At 40.4% G+C, this 22,654-nt stretch overlaps 1 protein-coding gene and 1 pseudogene across 2 annotated transcripts in view; one reads left to right on the forward strand and one right to left on the reverse strand.

The window, feature by feature from the left end:
* Positions 1 to 20,324, forward strand: part of MICU2 (mitochondrial calcium uptake 2) — a 77,980-nt gene extending 57,656 nt beyond the window's left edge. Inside the window, exons 7-12 of the mRNA XM_080926721.1 lie at positions 2,710 to 2,775; positions 7,247 to 7,344; positions 10,686 to 10,857; positions 17,486 to 17,594; positions 17,933 to 18,090; positions 19,193 to 20,324. Coding sequence (XP_080782847.1) covers positions 2,710 to 2,775; positions 7,247 to 7,344; positions 10,686 to 10,857; positions 17,486 to 17,594; positions 17,933 to 18,090; positions 19,193 to 19,297 — 708 coding nt within the window. The 3' untranslated portion in view covers positions 19,298 to 20,324. The remainder of the gene's footprint in view (positions 1 to 2,709; positions 2,776 to 7,246; positions 7,345 to 10,685; positions 10,858 to 17,485; positions 17,595 to 17,932; positions 18,091 to 19,192) is intronic.
* Positions 11,461 to 12,136, reverse strand: LOC308428007 (eukaryotic translation initiation factor 5A-1-like; annotated as a pseudogene). Its single transcript has 2 exons — positions 12,133 to 12,136; positions 11,461 to 11,981 (listed from the first exon to the last, which is right to left on the reverse strand). The product of its transcript is annotated as a eukaryotic translation initiation factor 5A-1-like (transcript).
* Positions 20,325 to 22,654: the final 2,330 nt, after the last annotated feature.

Raw genomic sequence — 22,654 nt, forward strand, 5'->3', positions numbered from 1 at the left:
GAACTTTAGCCCCAGCCCAAGGCAGTCTCTTAGGGCACCGAAGGCAGCCGTGATGATTTGTCTTCACCACAATGAAAAATTTGTGCTGAAGAATGCCATGGGGATTATAGACAGGCATATGGGTGCATATTTCTAATACTGATGCTTCAGAGGCTGAGGCAGGAGGATCTCAGGCCTGGGATACATGGTGAGAAAATAAATGGACAGGGAAGAAATTGGGAATAGAATATTTCCAATCACTTGTCTAACAAAGGAACTTTATATAAAATATATAATGAATTTTAGAGGTTAGTAACTTTTTTATGGTAAGACTATAGTTGACATTTTACAAGAATAAAAGTACATGAATGAATGGTAAGCATGGAGCAAGGTATCCCTTACATTAAGGAAATGCAAGTTTAAAAGCCATGGTGATACATACCACACTCCCAAGAGAATAGTGGCTTTTAAGGAGGTCCATGACAGCAAATGTTCCAGAAAGCCAGGCGTGCAGGCCTTTAATCTCACATTTGGGAGGCAGAGGCAGGTGGATCTCTGTGAATTCAAGCCTGGTCTACAGAGCAAATTTCAGGGCTTCAGTTCACTTTGGAAAAGTAAACTTTGACTGTTTTGGTTTTGTTTTTAAATAAAGTTCAACAGTCCAGTTACCCTGCTTCATATCTAGCCAAGGGAAAATTAAACCAGTGTCCATTAAATTAAACTGTACAAAAAGTGATCTTGACAGTTTGACTCATAGTAGCCAAAATAGCAGATAAGGACCACAGGGTCCTTGTCTGATAAATAGTTGAATAGTGTAGTCAGACAGTGTGACACAACTCACCAGTGAATAGAAGCAAGCCACAGAGATGAATCTTGAGATAGTGCACTGGAAGAAAAAAGGCACATGCAAAAACAATATGCATTATCCAGTTCCACTTAAAAACTAGGTGGACTTAATTTAGAGGAAAAACTAGAATTGCTTTCACAGACATTCAGGAAAGACCAGATGGAATACAGAGAGAGCTGCTAACAAGTGGACAAGGCCCGGATCTGCATTTTAACACATGCATTTTTTTTTCTGATGCCCTGTAAATAGTAACCAAGCAGTAAATGCCAGGTGAAGTATAGATAAGCTCCTGCCTACAGCCAAGTGCTGCTTACTGGGTAGTCTGTCATAGAAGGCTCTTCTCTTTGTGGGATTATGCTCATTCTTGCATGAAAGAAATGAAGGTGTTGAGCAAAGGGAGGAATAGAAAAAGTGAGTGTTAAACCTGTCATTGCAATTCGATTTTTAATGTAGACCCAAATGGTGAAACCAATGTAGAGGTTTCCGTTGTTTTTCTTAAGTCCGGAGGGACAATGAGCTCTGAGGGAGGAAGAGATTTAGAGAACCCATCATGAACCATTTGCCCAAACAAACATAGAATAAGGCTCCAAGTATAAATTGATAATTTGTGATTTAATATCAGCAGTTTGTAAATTACTAACAAACCACGTAGGGAAAGTCCTGATGGTTTGTTTCCTAATTGATTTAAGCCATAGTTTGAGATTTTGTGCACATCTCATTTTTTTTAATCCTTTTTGTTTCAGCAAACACTAATATTTGGTAACCTTTTATCCCATGCTAATGCGGCCGCCATTAGGGACACATAGCACTGTGGGGTATTTCTATCTCAGATGCTCCACACTGCCCTCAAGTACTCTCAGACCCAGGTGATCTGCAAGCTGCCCTCTCTCAATTGTCTCCCTGCCAGCTGGAAACTTAGCTCAAATTCCCCACAGCCCGGTAAAATCGTGACTCAACAACTAATAATTTATCAAACAGATTTATATGTTAAATTCTCAACCCACAATCCATCCACACAATATCTTGAAACCATTTGACAAAGATATAAATCTCCTACATAGATAAGACAAATTGACCCATAGAAACCCTTAGAATAGTCAAATCTACCTATCACCAATTAAGACCACCTGGATCTAGATCTCCTCCTCTGGCTCCATCATCATCATCATCATCATCATCATCATCATCATCATCATCATTATTATTATTATTATTATTATTATTATTATTATTACATGTAAGTACCCTGTAGCTGTCTTCAGACACACCAGAAGAGGGTGTCATCCAGCTCCATCTTGATTCTCCACTTCTCCTCCTCCCCTTCCTAGACTTTTCCCCTCCTACTTTTTCATCCAGTGATAGGCTGGACCCACCTTGTATAATGGCATCATCCTACACCTTTTCTTTTAATTTGCTTTCCATCTGAAGACTGGTACAAATGACTCTGAAAGGCAGATAGATAGGTTATTTAACATACTCAGTTTTAAGAAACTGTTACAGTTTTATAATTAACAAAAATGTAAGCCTTTCAACGTAGTACAGATAAAAGGAAGGGTGTGTACAGAAAAGCCTTGTGTGCAGTATGCACTTTGTATTATGGATGTAAACTCTCAGTAGTAAAAGAAACAACCCTGAATAAAAATCACTGAGAGGAAGATGAGGCATAAAACCTCACAGACTTTAGAGCCTGTGTGTTGGAGGAGCTGCTGCTAAGCATACTCTGGCCATGGTGGGCCCTTCCGTCTTTTCCTCCTGTCTTACATGGCCAATCAGCCCACAGACAACTAGCAGATGTCCTGTAATTACAGCCTTGCATCTGTTCTCTGCTTATTTTGAAAACTCCATTAGACAAACTTGTAAAGTCATGTCTGTAATTTTTTCAGCTGCAGAAGATCATAAGTAAGCAAGATGGCTTCAAGACAGTGAAGACTAATGAGACAGAATACCAGGTACGTAAGTAAACATTTTCAAACACATGGTGGTGGTAATAGCTGTCATCTTCCCAGGTCATTGCGGGATTTATGAAGACCTTGGTGCCCCAGCACACACCTACTAAAGTACAAAGGTATATGCAGATAGATGCACCGAGTTGTCCTGCCAGTGTCCCACCTTCACCCCAGCCCCTGGGCAGTGAGTGCTGGCTGTTCCTATGGATATGTGGAGGTCTGTTTTCTTTTGTTTTTCTTTAAGACAAGACCTCACTGTGTAGCTCAGGCCAGCCTTGAGCTTGTAGCAATCCTCCATCAGCCTCCCTAGTGCAAGGATTACATCTGTGTCACAGCCATGTACCCAGTTTGATTTTTGTCCTTCTGTAGCAATAGTATACTGTATATTTTTCCTCATTTTTCATTTTCACAGTGTATCTAAAGACGACAGTCCTGTATGGCAGGGGTGGGGATATGTGCGTACACAGCACAGGTGTGGAGGTCAGATACAACTTCAGGTGTCTGTCCTTGCCAGCCTTGGTTAGGATCTCCTGTCTCCAGCTCCCACCTCCACACTGGAGCACTGAGATTACAAACAGATGCTGCTACTTCTGACTGTGTAGGTTCTGGGGATCAGAACTCAAGTCCTCACACTTGTGTGACAAGTGCTTTATACACTAAGCCAGTGTCTCCTCACTACAGCTTCAGAGTACATTGTTGTATGGCTATGATTTGTATGCTGCCATTCATCTTTTGGGAAGTATTTAACATATACCTGTCATTTCATAGTTCGTAGCGCTGCAAGGAATAATACTAGAATTACACTATTTTATACTCATATTCCTATATTTTAGGGATGACATATCAGAAATTCAATTGCTGGATCAAAGAGTGTGACTCTTGCTAAGGCTGTTAGACTGTAACAAATAGTAACCAGGATGTCATATGGGACACAAGTGAATTTCAGTCCTACCAGTGGTGTGTACCAATAGATTTCAACTGACAATATTCTGTTAATTGTAACTCCATCTTGTGAGTCTTTCTTAAACTTCTGAATCACTCCATCTTTAGAACATATCTATTTCAAATTGTGTACATTATTAAAAATCACAGCTTCTGTCAGGAGCACTCAGAAGGAGGCAAAGGCAGGTAGGTCTCTGTGAGTTCAAGGCTAGCCTGATCTACAAAACAAGTTCTAGGCCAGCCAGGGTTAGATAATGAGATCCCCAAAACAACCTCCCCTCCGTAGGTGGCATTTGGAACACTGTATGTCTAGACAGCACAATGGAAGAGGTTTTATAAATTATTATTATTTATTATCTATACAGGGTTCTGTCTGTGTATATGCCTACATGCCAGAATTGGAAATCAGATTCCAGTATAGATGGTGTGGTTACTAGGAATTGAACTCAGGACCTCTGAAAAAGCAGTCAGTGCTCTTAACCGCTGAGCCATCTCTCCAGGCCATAGAAGAGGATTTAATCCCTGATACCAAAGTTTGTTTTTTTAAGAAATTTTTATTTTAATTAAGTTAGTTCAGGCTAGAGGATTGCTCATTTGGTAAAGCATTTGCATTGGAAACCCAAGGACATAAACTCAGTCCCCAGAACCTGTATAGAGGCTAGAATTGGTAGTGCATGCTTGTAATCCCAGCAAGGAAAGGCAGACAGGAGTATCCTTGGTGTTCTTTGGCAAGCTTATCTAAGCTAGTTAGTAAGCTGGGGCCAGTGACAGACCTTGTTTCCAAACAGGAGGTGGACCATGTTCTGAAACACCTGGCCTACACGATCTCAATATCTCAATATCTCTCTCTCTCTCTTTCTCTCTCCTCTCTCTCTCTCCCTCCCTCCCTCCCTCCCTCTCTCTCTCTCTCTCTCTCTCTCTCTCCTCTCTCCCTCCCTCCCTCCCTCCCTCCCTCTCTCTCTCTCTCTCTCTCTCTCTCTCTCTCTCCTCTCTCTCCTCTCTCTCTCTCTCTCTCTCCCTCCCTCCCTCCCTCCCTCCCTCCCTCCCTCCCTCTCTCTCTCTCTCTCTCTCTCTCTCTCTCTCTCCCTCTCTCTCCCTCTCTCTCTCTCCCTCTCTCCCTCTCTCCCTCTCCCTCTCCGTCTCTCTCACTCACACACACACACACACACACACACACTGTTAAAAACACCAATAATTAAGAACTGGGGAAATGGCTCCGTGCCTAAAGTACTTGTGAACCTGAGAACTGAACTTATACAAATGCTGGGTGCCTGGAGGGCCCTCAGTGATCAAAGCTTTGTAGATACAGAGGTTCTGACAGCTCAGGGTCCAGTTAAAGACCCTACCTCAGTGCAGTGAAGAGTAATCAAAAAGGACTTACTGCATCAGCCTTAGGCTTCCACACATGCACAGCAAATACACCTGTGTCCACACATGTGAATGTGCATATACACATGCACACACCACACATACCCAAAGAAAGATATGTATTAATATATGAATAAAACACTACTTGAAATAGGAGTGAAAACTTAGAAATATATGCTTGCTTAGAATAAAATATATTTAAATTGTTAAAATAGTACTATACTACATAAATCTCAGAACTTGGGACTCTGAGGTAGATTTGTGAGTTCAAGGCCAGTTAGGGCTATGGTGAGATCCTTACCTCAAGGAGGTACAGGGGGCTCTGGGGGCACTTGAGAGATAGCTCAGTAGTTAAAAGCACTGGCTGCTCTTCCAGAGTCCTGAGTTCAATTCCCAGCACCCACATGACGGATCATAACCATAACTATAGGCCTGTGAGAGTCAGTGCCCTCTTCTGGTATGCAGTCATACATGCATTTAGAAAACTTATATACATAAAATGATCTTCAAAAGAGGAAAATGAGCAAGGAGACTGAAAATGCAGCTCATGGTGGGACTTACAGGGCATTCCTAGAACAGTCTGAAGCCCCACAGAAAGCAGGCATAGTGTGCAATCCCACATTGAGTTACCCTCACTACAGGAAATCTCTTAAAAGAGCAAAAGCTAAAATAGACTTGTACCGAAATCAGGGACTCTAAGTATATTCAGAGTCAAACTGACTTAAATCTAAATCTAATTAGAAAAATATTACCAAGGTGTCAAGGAGAGGAGCTGGCAAATATGACCAAAACACGTGGCGTGGAACTCTCAAGCCAGGTGTGGTACACACACCTTTAGTCCCAGCACTCAGGAGGCCAAGGCAGGTGGGTCTCTGAATTCAAAGCTAGCCTGGTTTATAATGCAAGTTCCAGGACAGCCAGGGCTGTTATACAAAACCTGTCTTGGAGAATAGGGAAGAAAAGAAAAAAAATCTCAAAGAATTAATAAACTTATTATTTATTCTTTGACATTCGGTTTGATTTTTGGTAAATGTCAAAAATAGAAGTTATCCTGAAGGAAATGCTGAAGTATAGCAGTCTGTCTAAATACAGACTGCTTACAGACTTCAAAATTAGAAACATCATATACTTACAAAGTTGGGTTGTTATTTCAGGTTCCTGGGACAATTGTGATAGCTACTACTAAATAGTTCATTAGTAAATACCATCTAATTTTGGAATAAAACAGTTTTTTTCATAGCTTAAATTTGAGAACATTTGACTAATTAGTTGATTTGGCCTCTCACTATTTACCTATTTACTTGATTCCCTCTGTACTCCCGAGGCAGATACCCTTAGCTTCATTAGGTCTGGAGAACCTTAGCACTATGGAAATTTGAATCTAGAAATTTCTAGTTCATAACCAAACTGAGTAATTGAGAGAATGAAGATACTTTCACAGGTAGTGGCATCTATGTGGATACTGGGCACATGCAGACCTTTGCTAATAGGCACCAGAGAGCTTCCTACAGGTTTTCATCTGCCTGAGTTAGGCAGCCCGGGTTTAAACAGGTGGGTTTTGGAGAAAAGTCTTCTGAGGTACTGACAGAGCTCAATAATAACCCTGTCTGAAAGGCAACTGAGTTCGGGGAGAAATTAGCAGAGATGCCAGGAGGACGGGGTTAGAGATGGAAGGAGCCTTAGGCATTAGATTCCAGACCAGTGTGTCATGGGCTTCAGAGAGAGAGCTGCTGGACAGCTGTGTCAGAAGCATTTCAAGGAGCATTAGAAGAGGCTTTACAAAGCTAGGTGAGGTGATGCACACCTGTAATCCAAGCTGTTGTGGATGAGCAAAAGGGGTTGGGCACCTTTGACTCTTTCTAGACTTTTTATTTTTCTACCCATTTAGTATTTACTTTTATTTTTTACCCATTTAGTATTTCTACCTATTTACTTGATTTGGGTTTGTCCTGTTAGGCTCATTCCTTCTGTTTCTACTTTCTTTGGGGCTTAGTAACAAAGGATATTAAGTGGAAGGGAGAGAGAGAGGCAAGGTGTCCTGTTAAGCAGAAGTAATAAGCAGAAAGGTGACTGCCCTCTTTCCCATCTTGTCCTACAGGACACACTTGTGGTTATTTCCCCAAGTCCCCACCCAAGGGTTCCTTTTCGTCTTTTTTCTTTATAGGAACCAACAGTGAAAGAGCCTGGAGTTAACACAACCCTTCAAGTGCGTTTCTTTGGGAAAAGAGGAGAAAAAAAACTTCATTATAAAGAATTTCGAAGGTAAACATAAAGTTATTTATTTGGGAAATTTTTATATATAAGCAATGAGAAAACTAAATACAGTTATTTCTCAGACCTGCAGACTGTAATCCAGCTGTTCTCAACCTGTGACAACCTTTTGATAAACCTAGCTTCAAAAATATTTACATTGTGACTCATAACAGTAGCAAAAATACAGTTATAAAGTGACAAAAATAATTCTAAGGTTGGGAGTCACCACAACATAAGGAACTGTATTAAGGGGTCACAGCATCAGGAAGGTTGAGAACCAGTGCTGTAAACCTGGATACTATTTATTGGATCTTTAAGCCATTTATCATTAAGAACTTAACCTGGGCTAGAGAGATGGCTCACTGGCTGCTTTTCCAGAAATCCTGAGTTCAATTCCTAGCAACTACATGGTGGCTAACAACCATCTATAAAGGGATCCAGTGCCCTCTTCTGGTGTGTCTGAAGACAGCGACAGTGTACTCACATACATTAAAAACAAGAACTTTTTTTAGAAAGAATTTAACCTATAAACATGAAGTACCTATTATTTATTGGATATTTAAACTATTTATCATTAAGAGCTTAACCTCTAAAACATAAAGTTCCTATTCTCTTCTAGCCTATTTTAAAACATAATGACTGATTTATAAATGTAATGGCTCCTTTTTGATAACAAAAAAAGAGACATGCCCTAGTTTCACTTTGGTTTTGGTTGGTTAGTTGTTTTTTTGAGGCAGGATTTTTTTTGTGTACCCTGGAAGTCCTAGAACTCACTCTGTAGACCAGGCTAGCCTTGAGCTCACAGACACCTGCCTCAGCCTCCTGCCTGAGTGCTGGGATTAAAGGTGTGTCACCACCACCACCCTACCACTTTGTTCTTAATACACAACAAACCAGCCCAACAAGGGTCATGCACTATGTTCCTGAGTACAACTTACTGGGGCCAGCACTGGCTGGTCTCAGCTGGATTTACTCTGCATTGAAACCAATTTGAGATTTGGGGACTCAGCTCTGGTGTACAGCGGTCCAGCAGTAAATGTGCACATTCCAACAGCCATACTGTAAAAGCACCAGAACAGTAAGGACCCTGGAAAGCAGACTTCATGTCTCAGGTAAAGCTTGATGCTAACACTCAACTTAAGCAGTTTATTTAACTTCCCTCAACTCATTTCTTTATAAAATTGGGCCAGTAATACATAAATTATCTAATTATTGTAGTTATCAATATAGTGGAGACTTGCTTGCCCTCTCCTCACTAAGATTATAAGAGAGTGCCTCCCTGCAGCACTCTTAAACACAGTCTTAAAACAGGTACTAAAAAGATTAGAACAGCAGGAAAATATGGACTTGGAAGGCAGAGGCCATGCACCTTCCTCAACTCACTACATTTTTGCTAAGATTTCCCAAATGTGTGTGAGTGTTTTGTTGTTGTTGTTATTGTTGTATGTTAGGCTGTGTCTCAATTGCAAAGTGTGGTCCCTTTTGCAAGCTTCGTAGTAAACATGCACCCATCCAGCTGCATTACACTGAGTGCTTCTGTCAGTGAGGTGAGTACTCGATGGCTTTACCCCATGTGAGAAGCTGAGAGTAGATAGAAGAGAAAGGCACAGCTGAAGGTGTATAGTCCATGAAGTTATTTGGGTGCATGGCACAGCTTGTTGTGTCGGGTCTCTATTTGCTACATACTCGTTTACACATAAAACATTCTTTTGATAACCCTAATATGAATTGGTTGAGAGACTGAGGAGATGCCCAGTCAGCTAAATGTTTGCACTATAAACATGAGGACCTGAGTTTGCTTGCCAGCAACCATGTGTAGAAAGCAAACATGGCAGGACATTTCTGTAACTCCAGTGCTGGGGAGGCAGAAACAGAAGGGTCCTGGAGCTTACTGCCAACCAAACCCACAAAATCAACAGAGACAGATGCTGTCTCAAAAATAAGGTGGAAAAGTGATTGAGGTAGACAACAAACTTCAACCTGTTCTTTTCACAAGCATTCAAACACACACATATACCCATATGCACACTAACACACACCCATATACACTCACTAACACACATATACCCATACATGCACACTAACACACACACATACCCCCCACACATGAACTAATACACATGCACTCATATATACACACTAACACACATGCACCCATACACACATACTAACACATCCATACTCACATACTAACACACATGCACACTAACACACACATGCACATATACACACTAACACATATGCACATGCAACACCCAAAAAATCATTACTATTATCATAATACACAATATAATAAAATGCAGTCAAATAAAAGGCAAAATATATCAGTAAAATATCTCTTTATCCATATTAATTCAACCCAAAATGCATCAAGTTTTAGGCAGAACTCTGCTTTGACCCAAAAAGAAACACATCAGAAAAGTCTGCATCAGTCCATTTAGTCAGTGTTGTAGGTAACAGGATCTTTACAGAGACAGAAGCCCATTCACCCCTTTGCACTTCTGAAGTTTATGGAGAAAGTACAGACATTAAAGCAAACTAGTAACAATGGTGGTTTACTTCTCCTAGAGAAAATCCATGTAAATATTACAACCATTTTAAACTGTGATACAACACACAAAAATAAAATAAAATGCATGTATATATTTAAAGGAGATTGCAGTTAGGATTCTCATAATGCTTCCATATGACTCAGGTAATAAATCCTGGTGTTACCTTTCTAGATTCTTGTTCACAAAAGTCAAAGTCGCCTTTATGTCTGTCCAACTTGTACCTTCCCACAGAGCTATTGCTGTGTCTTTAATCAAAGGGCTATATTCTCTATTTTTAAAAAGTGCAGGGGGATGTTGAGTCTATAAATTCACACTGTTGCCCAAAAGACTACAGATAATCGCATGTAGATCTAAGCTTTTGATTCAGTCATTGTTTCTATTCTAGTGTCTGTAAAACAATAGGAGCTGTTAATTATTAAGATTCTAAAGGTAGTGTCCTCTCCTAATTTTTAATTTTTCCAGTTACTGATAATATTGCTACATTGGAAAAAAATACTTTCCACAAGATCTTATTCTCTGGTTTTATTAAAGCAACATTTTGCATAATTATTTTCACATTGAATACAGCTTTGGTTGCCAGAAGAGATCTGCACAAACTTGCTGGATAGAGTGGGCAGGAACTGGACTTGGCCAGCTTTTCTCTCTCCCACAGCCCTGATGCTTTCTTTTCCTACCTGCCAGAGGCCAGCCACTTGGTGCAGAAGAATGAGCAGACTTGCAGACCTGCTTATAATTTTAAGATAGAATGCCACTAAATGCCACTAGCTGCTTATACTAATTTCTTATTTTAATATTTAGATTTATGGAAAATTTACAAACAGAAGTTCAGGAAATGGAATTCCTTCAGTTTTCTAAAGGTCTGAATTTCATGAGAAAAGAAGACTTTGCAGAGTGGCTACTTTTCTTCACTAACACTGAAAATAAAGACATTTACTGGAAAAATGTGAGAGAAAAGTTGTCAGTAGGAGAGGTTGGTATGCTTTTTTTTTCTTTTTTTTCCATATTAAACTTGTAGTTTTATTCAGGTTTGATTTTTAACAAATGTGTCAGGGAGAAAGCCCACAGGGAATAGGAAGGATCACGTCCCCTCTTCCCCCTTCATACCACCCCTAAAGGGGTTTGGGAAGAGACATGGGCAGGAAAGGGGGCTGGTCCCCAGTCTGTACAGTGGTGCTTGGGGGTGAAGGACTGTGGAGAACAGGGAACCAGATAGAAGATGAGTGGGATAAAGGGCACAAGACCATTTGCCAGAATCCACACTTTCTGATTCCAAATTGAATTAAAAAGAAAAAAAGAGAGGGGAACCTAAATCACAAGCAGTACCCAACTCCCTTTCTCCCACATCAGGGCTGCGAGAGAAGAGGCAGGTAGCCTCACCAAGGCCATGGCTCCCTCATTCCTGGCCAAGGGAGCTATGTGAAGGGCAGGGTCTCCCCAACAGTTTAAAGGGGTGACAAAAACCAAAGTAAAATGTCAAATAAATTGAATAGGAGTCCAGCCAAGGGCCCAGCCAGAGCAGAACATGGCTGGGGGAGGGGCCTCTATAGGCTCATGGATCTCTGCTGGAAGCCAGTTATTTTGCCATGGTCTTGATTGCAACAGCTGCCTCCTCTGTCATGGCAGACAGCACTGTGATCTCTTCGCTACAGTCATACTTCTGTTCAGTCTCCTTGCCAAGGTCTCCCTCAGGCAGACGAATGTCCTCTCATACCTCTCCACTGTCCTGGAGCAGGGATAGGTACCCATCCTGGATGCCAGTCAGCTGGAAGTCATTCCTTTTGATGTTGGGGACATCCATATTATGAGTCAACAGGCAGATATCTTTATATTTCTTCCCAGTAAAAATATCAGTACCAACCAGATAGACCTTGGCATGGCCATGCTTGCCAGTCTTCGAAGTAGATATCTTGACAATCTCACATGGCTGGCCTTTGAGCACCACAAAACCATTCTTATGTAATGCTGAGCACTGCATTGGGAAGGTGGCTGGGGCCCCTGTATCTCCTGTCTCGAAGACCAAATCATCTGACAGTTTAAGAGGCTTCAATTCCAACTCACACTCACTACTGCGCTGCCACTGCAGTGCCACCAAGGCTGCACATGGGTCTTAGTACACAGGCGCCGACTCCCCCACTGACCAACCAAGCAGCCCTATGATAGCAGTGCAAGTGTGCTGGGTGTTCCCACCACCTTCCATCCCCACCCCCTACACTGTGCAAGTGCACGGACCCTCCCTCTCACCTACCCATCCCGGTATGTTTTATCTTACAAGTGTGATAGAAATGAAACAAATTAGAAATTTCATATAGCCAAGTAAATTAACTTCTAAAGTAACTCAGACTATCCTGTGTACACATTTTAAGTGAGAAAACATGATACATGCATGATACAAAATGATAATGACCAAGCTAGCAATCCTGGGTTTTGTACATGTCTTACTGTTGCTGTGATAAAACACCATGCCTAAGGCAACTTATAAAGGAAAGCATTTAATTTGGGCTTATGATTTCAGAGAATTAGAGTCTATGGTGACAAAGTGTACTAGTCCAGATGGTACGAAGTAGTAGAGCAGCCCAGTCAAGATTATAGGAAAGACAGAAAAGAAGACCCAGAGACAAAGGTTAGAAATCAGGAGGGCTGTTTGGTCAGTACATTGGCAGCCCTGAGTTTAATTCTCCTAAGCTTTATATCCTTTACAGTATCATGAGAAGCAAAGTCACAAGCCAGCAGAGACAGTGGCTGATGTACATTTGACATCTGTACTTATCCAGAGGCCTCCCTATTCCTCCCTGTTCCTTCCTCTAAGATTAACAGACCATTCAGCTCCTTGCCTTGATCTTTAAGTGTATCCCTCTTATTGTTCCATGTGTTAGCAGAACAGGAACTCTGCCAGCAGACTCTGCCTGACAGGCAGGCTTTCACAGGAGCAGTCAGAATGACTCCTGACAACAAAACAAAGGCATGGGGGCAGGAACAGCTGAGAGTTCACATCTTTATTCACAGGCAGGAGGCAAAGGAGGATACTGGGAATGGCAGTCTTTTGAAACCTCAAAGTATGACAGGCCTCCTCCAATAGCTACACCTCCTAACCCTTCTCAAACAGTTCTACAAACTGTGGATTTTAAGTGATGTGTGTTTGTTTGATTTTTGTTTGTTTGTTTTGAGTAAGTGCTTTGCCATATTGCATGGACTGATCTTATACTAGGGAACTTAAGTCATTTTTCACCTCAGCTGTGGCTTTTTCTATTCTTATGTTAATTTGGGTCCCCAAAATTGTTTGCATGGGAATCTGCACATCTATACATAAAACATTGAGGGACCCTGCCCCAAGTTGGTTCTGACTGGTAAATAAAGATGCCTGCAGCCAATGGTTGGGGTGGGGGGAGCTGTCCATCTGGGTCCAGGGCAGCAAAGATGAAATGTAGGATTTAATAAGTAATAACTTGAGATTATCAGAGGGAGGTGGATTAGCCAAATGGAAGTTAGGAAATGGCCCAGTCATTGAGCTGTTTTAGACATGTCAAAATATAAAGGCTATGTGTGTGTCTTTTATTCGAGAACCTAGAACAGGGCAGATAGCAAGGAATGCCCCTCTCCTGGATCAATTTAAATATTTAATTAGATACTGCCATACTGAGCTTCCCAAAGCAGCTGGGACCTCAGGCATGTATTGCCACACTGTCATTTTCCCCTTTGTAATTTTATGTAAGCAAAATGGTTTTGGTGTGAACAGTATGTTTATATAAGGTCTTAAAAACTATTTCTATTTTTTTAATTATGAACCCCTTTGTCTTTGTTTTTTATTTATTTATGTGTATGTCCATGTGTATGTCTGAGTGTGTATATGTATGAATAACGTGTACAAACACTCACAGAGGTCAGAGGAAGGTGTAGGTCTCTCGGAACTGGGGTTTCAGGAGAATGCAGCCCGTTCTTTGTAGTTGTTAGAAACTGAATACTGCTCCTCTGCAAGAGCAGCCAATGTTGGTAGCTACCAGGCCATTTCTCTAGCATTTAGAAGCTATTTCTAACAAAAGGAAAAGATAAAATATGAGTGATCCTTTTTATCTTCTGAAAACAAGGTCTCACATGTTCTCCACTCGGGCCTTAAATTCCTATCTCCTGCCTCAGTCTCCAATATGCCACCATGCCAAGAAAAGCAATGCCATTTGTAATTGCAGTAGAAAGAAATACATAATTACAAATGAATTTAATTTTAAAATTAAAAAAATGTTTACAATGATGGTGCATTTCTTTAATCTCAGCATTCCAGAGACAGATAGATCTTGAGTTCAATGCTAGCCTGGTCTACAGAACAAGTTCCAGGACAGCCAGAGTTACACAGAGAAACCTTATCTCAAAAAACCAAAAATTTAAAAATTCAAAACAAGGAAAATTTACAACCTTGCTTTAGATACAAAGAAAACGATGTAATCCTAGAATTGTTCCTAGTATTTGAGAATAGGAACTCAGATGTTATACACATAAATGTTTCTCCTGGGCTGTGGCAGGTTAACAGTTTGACAGCTAGAGCAAATTAGGATGTAATGAATTCTTTTAAAATCTGTAACTATAAAACACTTATAAGGATCTGAGACTTATATTTTTGGTTGTGAGCCTAGCCTTTAATGGCTGAGCCATCTCTCCAGCCCAGACTTCTCTTTTTAGTATCTGAGAGCTTTAAAAATATCACTATAAAGTATCTGAAACCTTTATCTGTTTCCAAATTACCCTGCTCAATTGAATGGATGTTTACAGACGATACAAGATTATTGGGTCAGAGCCAAAAAACAACAACAAAAACTAATACTCATAACACAGCAATAGCATGAGCATCCTGTTTTGGTTAGTTTCCCCTTGCCCATAATAGCTACTCTGAGAGTCCCAGAGGAAAGCTTCTGTGTGGTCATACACAGCCCAACCAATCAGTCCTTTAGAAGAGGCAGGAAGCAAGGTGTCCTGACCTTTGCTGCAGAAGGAAGGATTGGTTTCAGCATGTGGCAGGAAGCAAAGTTGTGGTCTATCTGGGGAAAACACTATTCAAGGCTGTCCGTGATACATACATCCTTGGAAAAATGTTCAAGAGCCAAAAGAGGCAGTAGTGCCCTTGTTGAAAAGATATTTAAGAAGTGTTGTCTCCCACAGCAATAGGCCACCCAGCATCCCACAAGATATGTAGGGAAAGGACCTATGGTGGATGATTTTATATCAGCTCGACACAAACTAAAGTCATCTAGGAGAGAGCCTCAAGAAAGAAAATGTCTCCGTAAGATCAGGCTGTGGGCAAGCCTGTAGTGCACTTTCTTAGTGATTGTTGGGAAAGGGCCCAGCCCACTATGGGTCGTACCATCCTTGGGCTGGTATTCCTGGGTTCTATAAGAAAACATGTTGAGTAAAGCCATGAGAACGAAGTCAGTAAGCAGCATCCCTCCATGGTCTCTGTATCAGCTTCTGCCTTTGGGTTCCTGCCCTGTGTGAGTTTCTGTCCTGGCTTCCTTGTATGCTGAGCAGTGATGTGAAAGTTTGAACCAGGCCCTTTCCTCCTCAAGTTGCTTTGGTTGTGGTGTTGCATCACAGCAACAATAACCCTCACCAGGAGAGGACATAAAGTCACGAGGAGAGAAATCACACATTAACAGTGTAAAGCCTCATTGTGAGGTTGTACAAGTTCAGATGGTAACGAGAAAGATGCCATTTTTACTGATCAGAAGAGCCCAGCTTGCACAAGGTCCTGAGTTCAACCTCAGAATGATGAAAAGAGAGAAGAGGACGTCACAAGGGTTGTACTCCAAGCCTGTTTTAAGATCATGGTATGACATGATATACAAAGAAATGCTCCTTGTTTCCCAACTGTGGTGACAAACTCACTAAGGGAGGGAAAAAAGAACGCAAAGTGCAGAAATGTTTGGTAAGGTTGTTCCCGAGTTGAGATGGGGTTGAGATGGGCAGTTTGTGTGGTAGGGTGCACAGCCACTTTTGTAAGAGCCATGCATTTATGGAAGCACACAGGCACCATCAGTGCTTGTGCAGTGGGGTCAGAGGAGGAAGAAAGACTCCTTACCCTTCCTACCCCTAGAGGTCTTTACCTCAAACATATATTCTTTATGGTTTTTTTGTTTTGGTTTGTTTTTGTTTTTGTTTTTTGGTTTTTTTTTTTGGGGTTTTTTTTTTTTTTTTTTTTTTTTTTTTTTTGGAACTGCAGAGATGACTCAGTGGTTAAGAACACCAGCTGCCCTTGCAGAGAACCCAGCTCGATTTCTGTTCCCACATGGTGGCTCTTAACTGTCTAGAACCCCATCCAGGGAATCTGATGCCTTCTGGCCTCCGTGAACACCCAGAATGCAAGTGGTGCACAAACAGCATCATAAATATAAGAAAAAACATTTTTTTAATTTGTTGCAGTTTTACAAATAAATCTTTGGTTATTCCACAAAGACCCACAGAGGCTGAGAGCAGTGCAGACTAGGTAGACTCACGTGCACAGAGGAGGGCGCCAAGGCCCACCCACAGAGACAAAACCCAGAAGAATTTACCTTCAGATTAAGAACTGTCAGTGTGGCTCACGAGTACCTGTAACCCAGCTACTCCTAAGACTGAGGCGAGAAGGGTGAAGAGTTTGAAATCTGGGCAACATCATTTGAAGGAGAAATTTTTCTCTCTGATTTTTTTTAAGGTTTATTTATTTATTCTATGTATGTGAATACAACTGTCACTTTCTTCAGACTTGCCAAAGAGAGCATCAGATCTCATTACAGATGGTTGTGAGCCACCATGTGGTTGCTTGGAATTGAACTCAGAACCTCTGGAAGAAGTCAGTGTTCTTAACCATTGAGCCATCTCTCCAGCCCTCTCTGATATGTTTTTACTGGAAAAAGTAGCTTTTTAACTTGGGTTCGTTTGGTTTTAAGTACATAGATAACAAAATTAAATAAACCAACATTCACATTGAAGTTGTTCTATTTCATAGACCTTGGATAAGGAACATAAGAGTTGCCTACCTGAGATTTAGGGTAAGATCATACACCTTGTAGATGGCAGAGCTGCAGTTTCAGTATAGGCCCTCTTCTCAGTGCCCTGCACACTCGTTAAATAGGCCTGCTGAACAGGGTGTTAGTCTCCTTGGTCATAGTCACAAAGCCAGAAACCTACCTTCTCTCTGTTCTAAGATCAAAGTAATGGCAAGGCTGGATTTAGATTGTTTTTGATGAAATGTCTCACAGTTTACACATAGTGTCCTATGTCCTTGTGTGACTGCTGCTCTGTGAGTGTGTGCACATGTCCACAGAACAGCAATGAATACTAATGTCCCTTAGATGTCAGCCTTTCAGGAAAACAGCCCACCCATGACCTCCCTTTACTGCTCAGCCTCCTTATAAGAGGGCTAGAAGATCCTCATCTTCAAAATGAAAATGGGAAGGCAACTAGGGGTGATCCACACAGGGACCCACCTTGACTCTAGAATCTAGTTCTTATTCTGTGTCTTCAATATTTATCAACCTGCCTAGAGACAAATTCATAGGCTTTAGGGTAGAAAACTATCCATTAATATAATTTTGATGTATATACAAAATGGTAATTTTAAAACTTTTTTTTATTAGAGCATTAGTTTGGATGAGTTCAAGTCCTTTTGCCATTTTGCAACGCATTTGGAAGACTTTGCTATCGCCATGCAAATGTTTAGTTTAGCTCATCGCCCCGTGAGGCTGGGTAAGATACAAATCATTTAATTTCTGTTGTCTGTATGTAGTTTCACTGTTCAGTAGGTGATGGTGATTAGCAGTAAGCACTTACTCAAGGATTACTTTATTTGCTTTTATTTTCTTAGTCTCAGGAGTGGGAAGGGAGTGGAATTGACCATGTTACTGGGAGCCATGATTAAAGTAAAATGACTCCTTTGCTTTTGTGATATGTCTTAGCTGAATGCAGAATTTGCATACACTCGTGTGGGTATTTTTGTGTTTAATTCTCAAATGATGGAAGTATACGTTAGATCCACTTGAACTAAATCACCTGGTTTATTGGCAGTTTCTTGTCTTGTTTTTCAGCGGAATTCAAGAGAGCTGTGAAAGTGGCAACTGGGCAAGAGCTCTCAAACAATCTTCTGGACACTGTCTTCAAGATCTTTGACCTGGATGGGGACGAATGCCTCAGCCATGGGGAGTTTCTTGGAGTACTGAAAAACAGAATGCATCGAGGTTTATGGGTAAAACATCTTGAGTTTTGTTTTGTTTTCAACATGTTAGCAACAAGGATATTAAACCTAGAATTAGGGAAAATGCAAAATGTTAAGTGGAAGTTAATACACAGATTATAAACTATAACCAAAACACTGAACTTTCTTTTACAAAAAATGGTATTTAGTATTTTCTTTGCTTTAAAAATAACCTGAGTCTGGGGAAACATCAGTTAGTAAGGACCTGGGTTCAACCCCCAGATTCCATGCATATGCTAGGCATGGTGGCAAGTGCTTAGATTCTCAGTTCTGGGGAGACAAAGACTGTGGGGCTATGGAGTTGTCATCTAGCCAGACTAGCCTCTTTTTTGAACTTCAAGCCAGTGAATGACACCCAAGGCTGTCCTCCCACCTCTGTCACTGTACGTATTTGCACACATGCATTGCACATACACTTTGGACATATATGCATATGCACAAACTTACACGTTCATTGTACACATAAACATACAAAAATCTGAATTTAAATTCAGACATCAGCCTAGGCTCTGACTTTGGATCTGACCTTGGGTCTGACCTTGGACTCCCTACCCATCTCCAGGTTCAAATACTATTCTGCCATGTATTAACTAATGAATTTTGAAAAGCCAATTTGTTTTACTGTGCCTCAGATACCTCATCTATATAATTAAGAAAACTAATAGATTCTGCCAACAGTATCTACATTAGGAACTAACTAGAAAACACAGACAACTCTCAGCATCCATCATGGCTGCTCATAGTCATGTGCTGGACTCTGAGGGACAAGTAAAGCCCAGAATTTTGTTTGTATTAGCATCTACACAGATAATAAAGAATTAGGATCAGAGAGAGACAGGAAAGAGGAGTTATCGAGAATGCAATACTTGTATTCATAACAACTTAGAAAAAAATTCATCTACAAGAATTCCCACAGCACATGCAGTCTGGGGGAAGTTAATAACTACGGTTTTCATTACATGCATTTGGCCTATGCATGTAAGAACTTCAGCTTTCTTTAGAGAAGTGTGGGAAGGCAGTCCACAGTGCTGTAAGGTTGTGCAGCTGTGCCTAGCCACACCAGTGACTGCTGATCTTTCTCTCTGGATGACAGGTGTCACAGCAGCAGAGTGTGCAAGAGTACTGGAAGTGTGTGAAGAAGGAAAGCATTAAGGGAGTAAAGGAAGCCTGGAAACAAGCTGGAAGGGGCCCTTTTTAGAAGATAGAATACAACTCAAGGTGCCAGAAATATTTTGTCAAAGAATTGGCTGTTTTTCTGTAAGTCTTCATTGAGTTGCTTTGAAGTGTGAAGATGCCATGTACTCATTTTCTGATTTGGGAATTTTGGAGGGATGAGGGGAGGTGAATAAGTGTGTGCTATAGTGGGAAGTCAGAGGCCAACCTGTGGGAGCCCGGTCTCTCCATCTACCATGGAAGTCCCAGAGGTTGAACTCAGGTCAAGAGTTAGGCAAGTGCCTTTACCTGATAAGCCATCTCACTAGCTCTGATTCAGTAATGTCTTGGTGAATTTTTATTACACAAAGTATTCTTTTACACAGCTCTGTTAAAAGCCTGTATGCAAAGTGATGCTTTAGGAAGCTGAAGGCCGAGGTTGGCACTGAGGGCTTAGATATGAGAATGTGGATTGCTTTCTGGAGGGCCAAACAAGTCCATCAGGGAATGGACATCGTTCCCGAGCAGGTATCAATCCCAGAAGCCATGGTGGCCTAGGGAGTAATTGCAGTTAAATGCTTGCTCCAGTGTTTCTTTGCTCCCTGCCTTGAAAATAACATGTGTCAATGTCCTATCTGGAAGCAGGATAAAGTATTTACATTGATACAAAAAAATTATTTCTTTTTTAAATTTTCCATGCTTGTGAAATATAAGTATAGTGTCTTCTCCCAGACACATAGGTGCAGAGGCTCAGCCAGCATAGGACACAGCTGTGTACTGTATTTCCCTAACAAGCAACAGACAGTTCCATCTCCAGCTACTCTTGCACACACAGATACACACATTCACACACACACACACAATGATCATAATATCAAGGTTTCATAAAGTAAGGTGTCTTGGGTTATGGGAAACATTCAGTGTGGCACTATAAAGTAGTTTGCAATAAAATAAATATGAAATAATGTTATGTGGAGATGTATGTACATGTTTATATATGTGTATACAGGTAGAAACACATGTGTATGTGGAAGCCTGTGCTCCTGTAAATAACCCCATGTTTCTTAAGTAATCCCAATAAACCCATTGGTTCACCAAGCTAGACTTGGGTGTTATTGCTATTTTGGTCTGTCATTCATTCGTTTTGTTTTTTTCATATTATTTTATTTTATGTGTATAAGTGTCTTACCAACACATAGGTATGTATACCTTGTGTGTGTGTGTACCAATGAATGGTGAGACACCATGTGGGTGCTAGGAACCAAACCCAGGTCCTTTGCAAGAACAGCAAGTGTTTTAAGTTTTTGAGCCATCTCTCTCCAGCACCCTGTCCTTTATCTGGTGAAATGTTTATCCATGTCTCTATGGAAACAGTGTCACGACAACCCAAAAATCATAAACCATGACTTTTTTTTTTGTTGTTTTGTTTTTGGTCCTGTTGTAGATTGAGTCTTGGGTTGTTTTGAAACAGGGTCTCACTATGTTACTCTGCCTGGCCTAGACCTTAATATATAGTTTAGGATCTCCATTGAATTCACAGAAATCCACCTACCTCTGTCTCCCAAGTGCTGGGACTAAAGACATGGCAGTGATGTATCTCAGTACCAAAAGGTTGGGCACAAGTGCAAAACCAATGGACTACAGTAGAGACCCCTCACAGACATGGTCAGATAATTTTCAATAAAGCTGCCCAGAATATTAAGTAAAGAAATTACTTTTTTTCAACAAATTGTGCTAGGAAATCTTGATATCCACATGAAAAAGAGGGAGATTGAATCTTTACCTTCTACTATAGACAAAAAATCAGCTCCAAGGCTGGAGAGATGGCTCAATGGTTAAGAGGACTGACTGCTCTTCCAGAGGTCCTGAGTTCAATTCCAAACAACCACATGGTGACTCACAACCATCTGTATTGGGATCCAGTGCCCTCTTCTGGTGTGTCTGAAGACAGCTACAGTGTACTCACATATATAAAATAAATAAATCTTAAAAAAAAAAAAATCAACTCCAAGTGCATCAATGCACTAAATGGAAGAAAACAGAAAGCTTCATGTCACTGGAACAATTTCTGGTTTCTAAGATACAATGCCAAAAGCACATGAAAAGACAATAGAAAACAAGACAAAAATTATGCAAAGTGATCTTCCTCAGAGTTGGATTAGAAAGCAGCAAGAACAAGTCATGCACACACATGCAAAATGCAAAAGATGAGGACAGATGATTTTTGGAAGTTGTATAAGTGGAACCACACACCTGAGAAGACATGATGGCACCCTTGGCGTTTCATGGTGCCAAACCTCTCTATAGACACCTGCCCTGCCGCTCTCACACCACCAAACCAAGTGCTACACAGAAGACTCTGAAATTGTGCCCCCAATTGAGATGCAGCTTTAGTCCCTCTCTGACCACAGCTTTTGTGTGCTTACCCTGAGGAAACAATTCCCAGATTACACCTCAGTGGTGCTGGTCTCTTACTAATCACAACCCCAGCAAATTAGAAACCCCAAATTCTTCCTTTTTATTTAAACAACTTTATTTTTAAAAAAACAGATAAATGTACAGATTTTTTTTTTTTTTTTTTGCAGTTCAATCTCCTTGTTTTTATTTTTCAAAGAAAGAGACATGGAGGTTTTAACAGAAAACAAAACAAATCAACAACAAAACAATTTTTGATTTCCAGAAGTTTCAAGTCCCCCTATTAGAAACATAATCGCTACAAATTGGTAGAAGGAAACCTGCAACACAAAGAATGAACTATGCAACACATAGAGACAAGTTTTCCAGGAAACAGAAACTTAGCTCCATAGAAAACACAAGAAATGATTATTTCTATCATACTAATTTATGATGGAAGTTTCTAAAATAAACTTTCACCAATATAAGCTGTTATAATCACCTTTTGCTGACAGAAACAATGTTAGAATGCATCTGTATCTTATTCCTTAATGCTAAAATTATGTCTCCACTTTCCACATTCTTTTTATTTTCTCTGGGCATTAAACTATGACTTCTGTTTACCATTAGATTATCATTTCAACCAGCTTCTAGCAGAATTACCTTTCTTATAAATTGGTGAGTTTGATCATCTTGGGGAAAGATAATTCAATTTTATACCATACTATCATTCACCCAGGTACTTTTGAATTAAATATTCTTAAAACTAAGAACAATTATACCTTATAAATAAATTAAATATCTTTAAATATATCTCTAATAGGAAATATGGTTATCTTGTCTTTTTTTATTATTTATTTCAGATACATTTTTAAGGTTGTACTATTGTGGGTACATATATATACACATATATATGTATGTAACAATAATATAGGAAAAGAGGCTTTTAATTTGAGGGGATAGGAGAGAGACTAGGAAGGGCTGTAGGAAGGAAAGGGGGATGTGATAC

The sequence above is a fragment of the Micromys minutus genome, assembly GCF_963924665.1.
Source record: "Micromys minutus genome assembly, chromosome: 12".
NCBI lineage: Eukaryota > Metazoa > Chordata > Mammalia > Rodentia > Muridae > Micromys > Micromys minutus.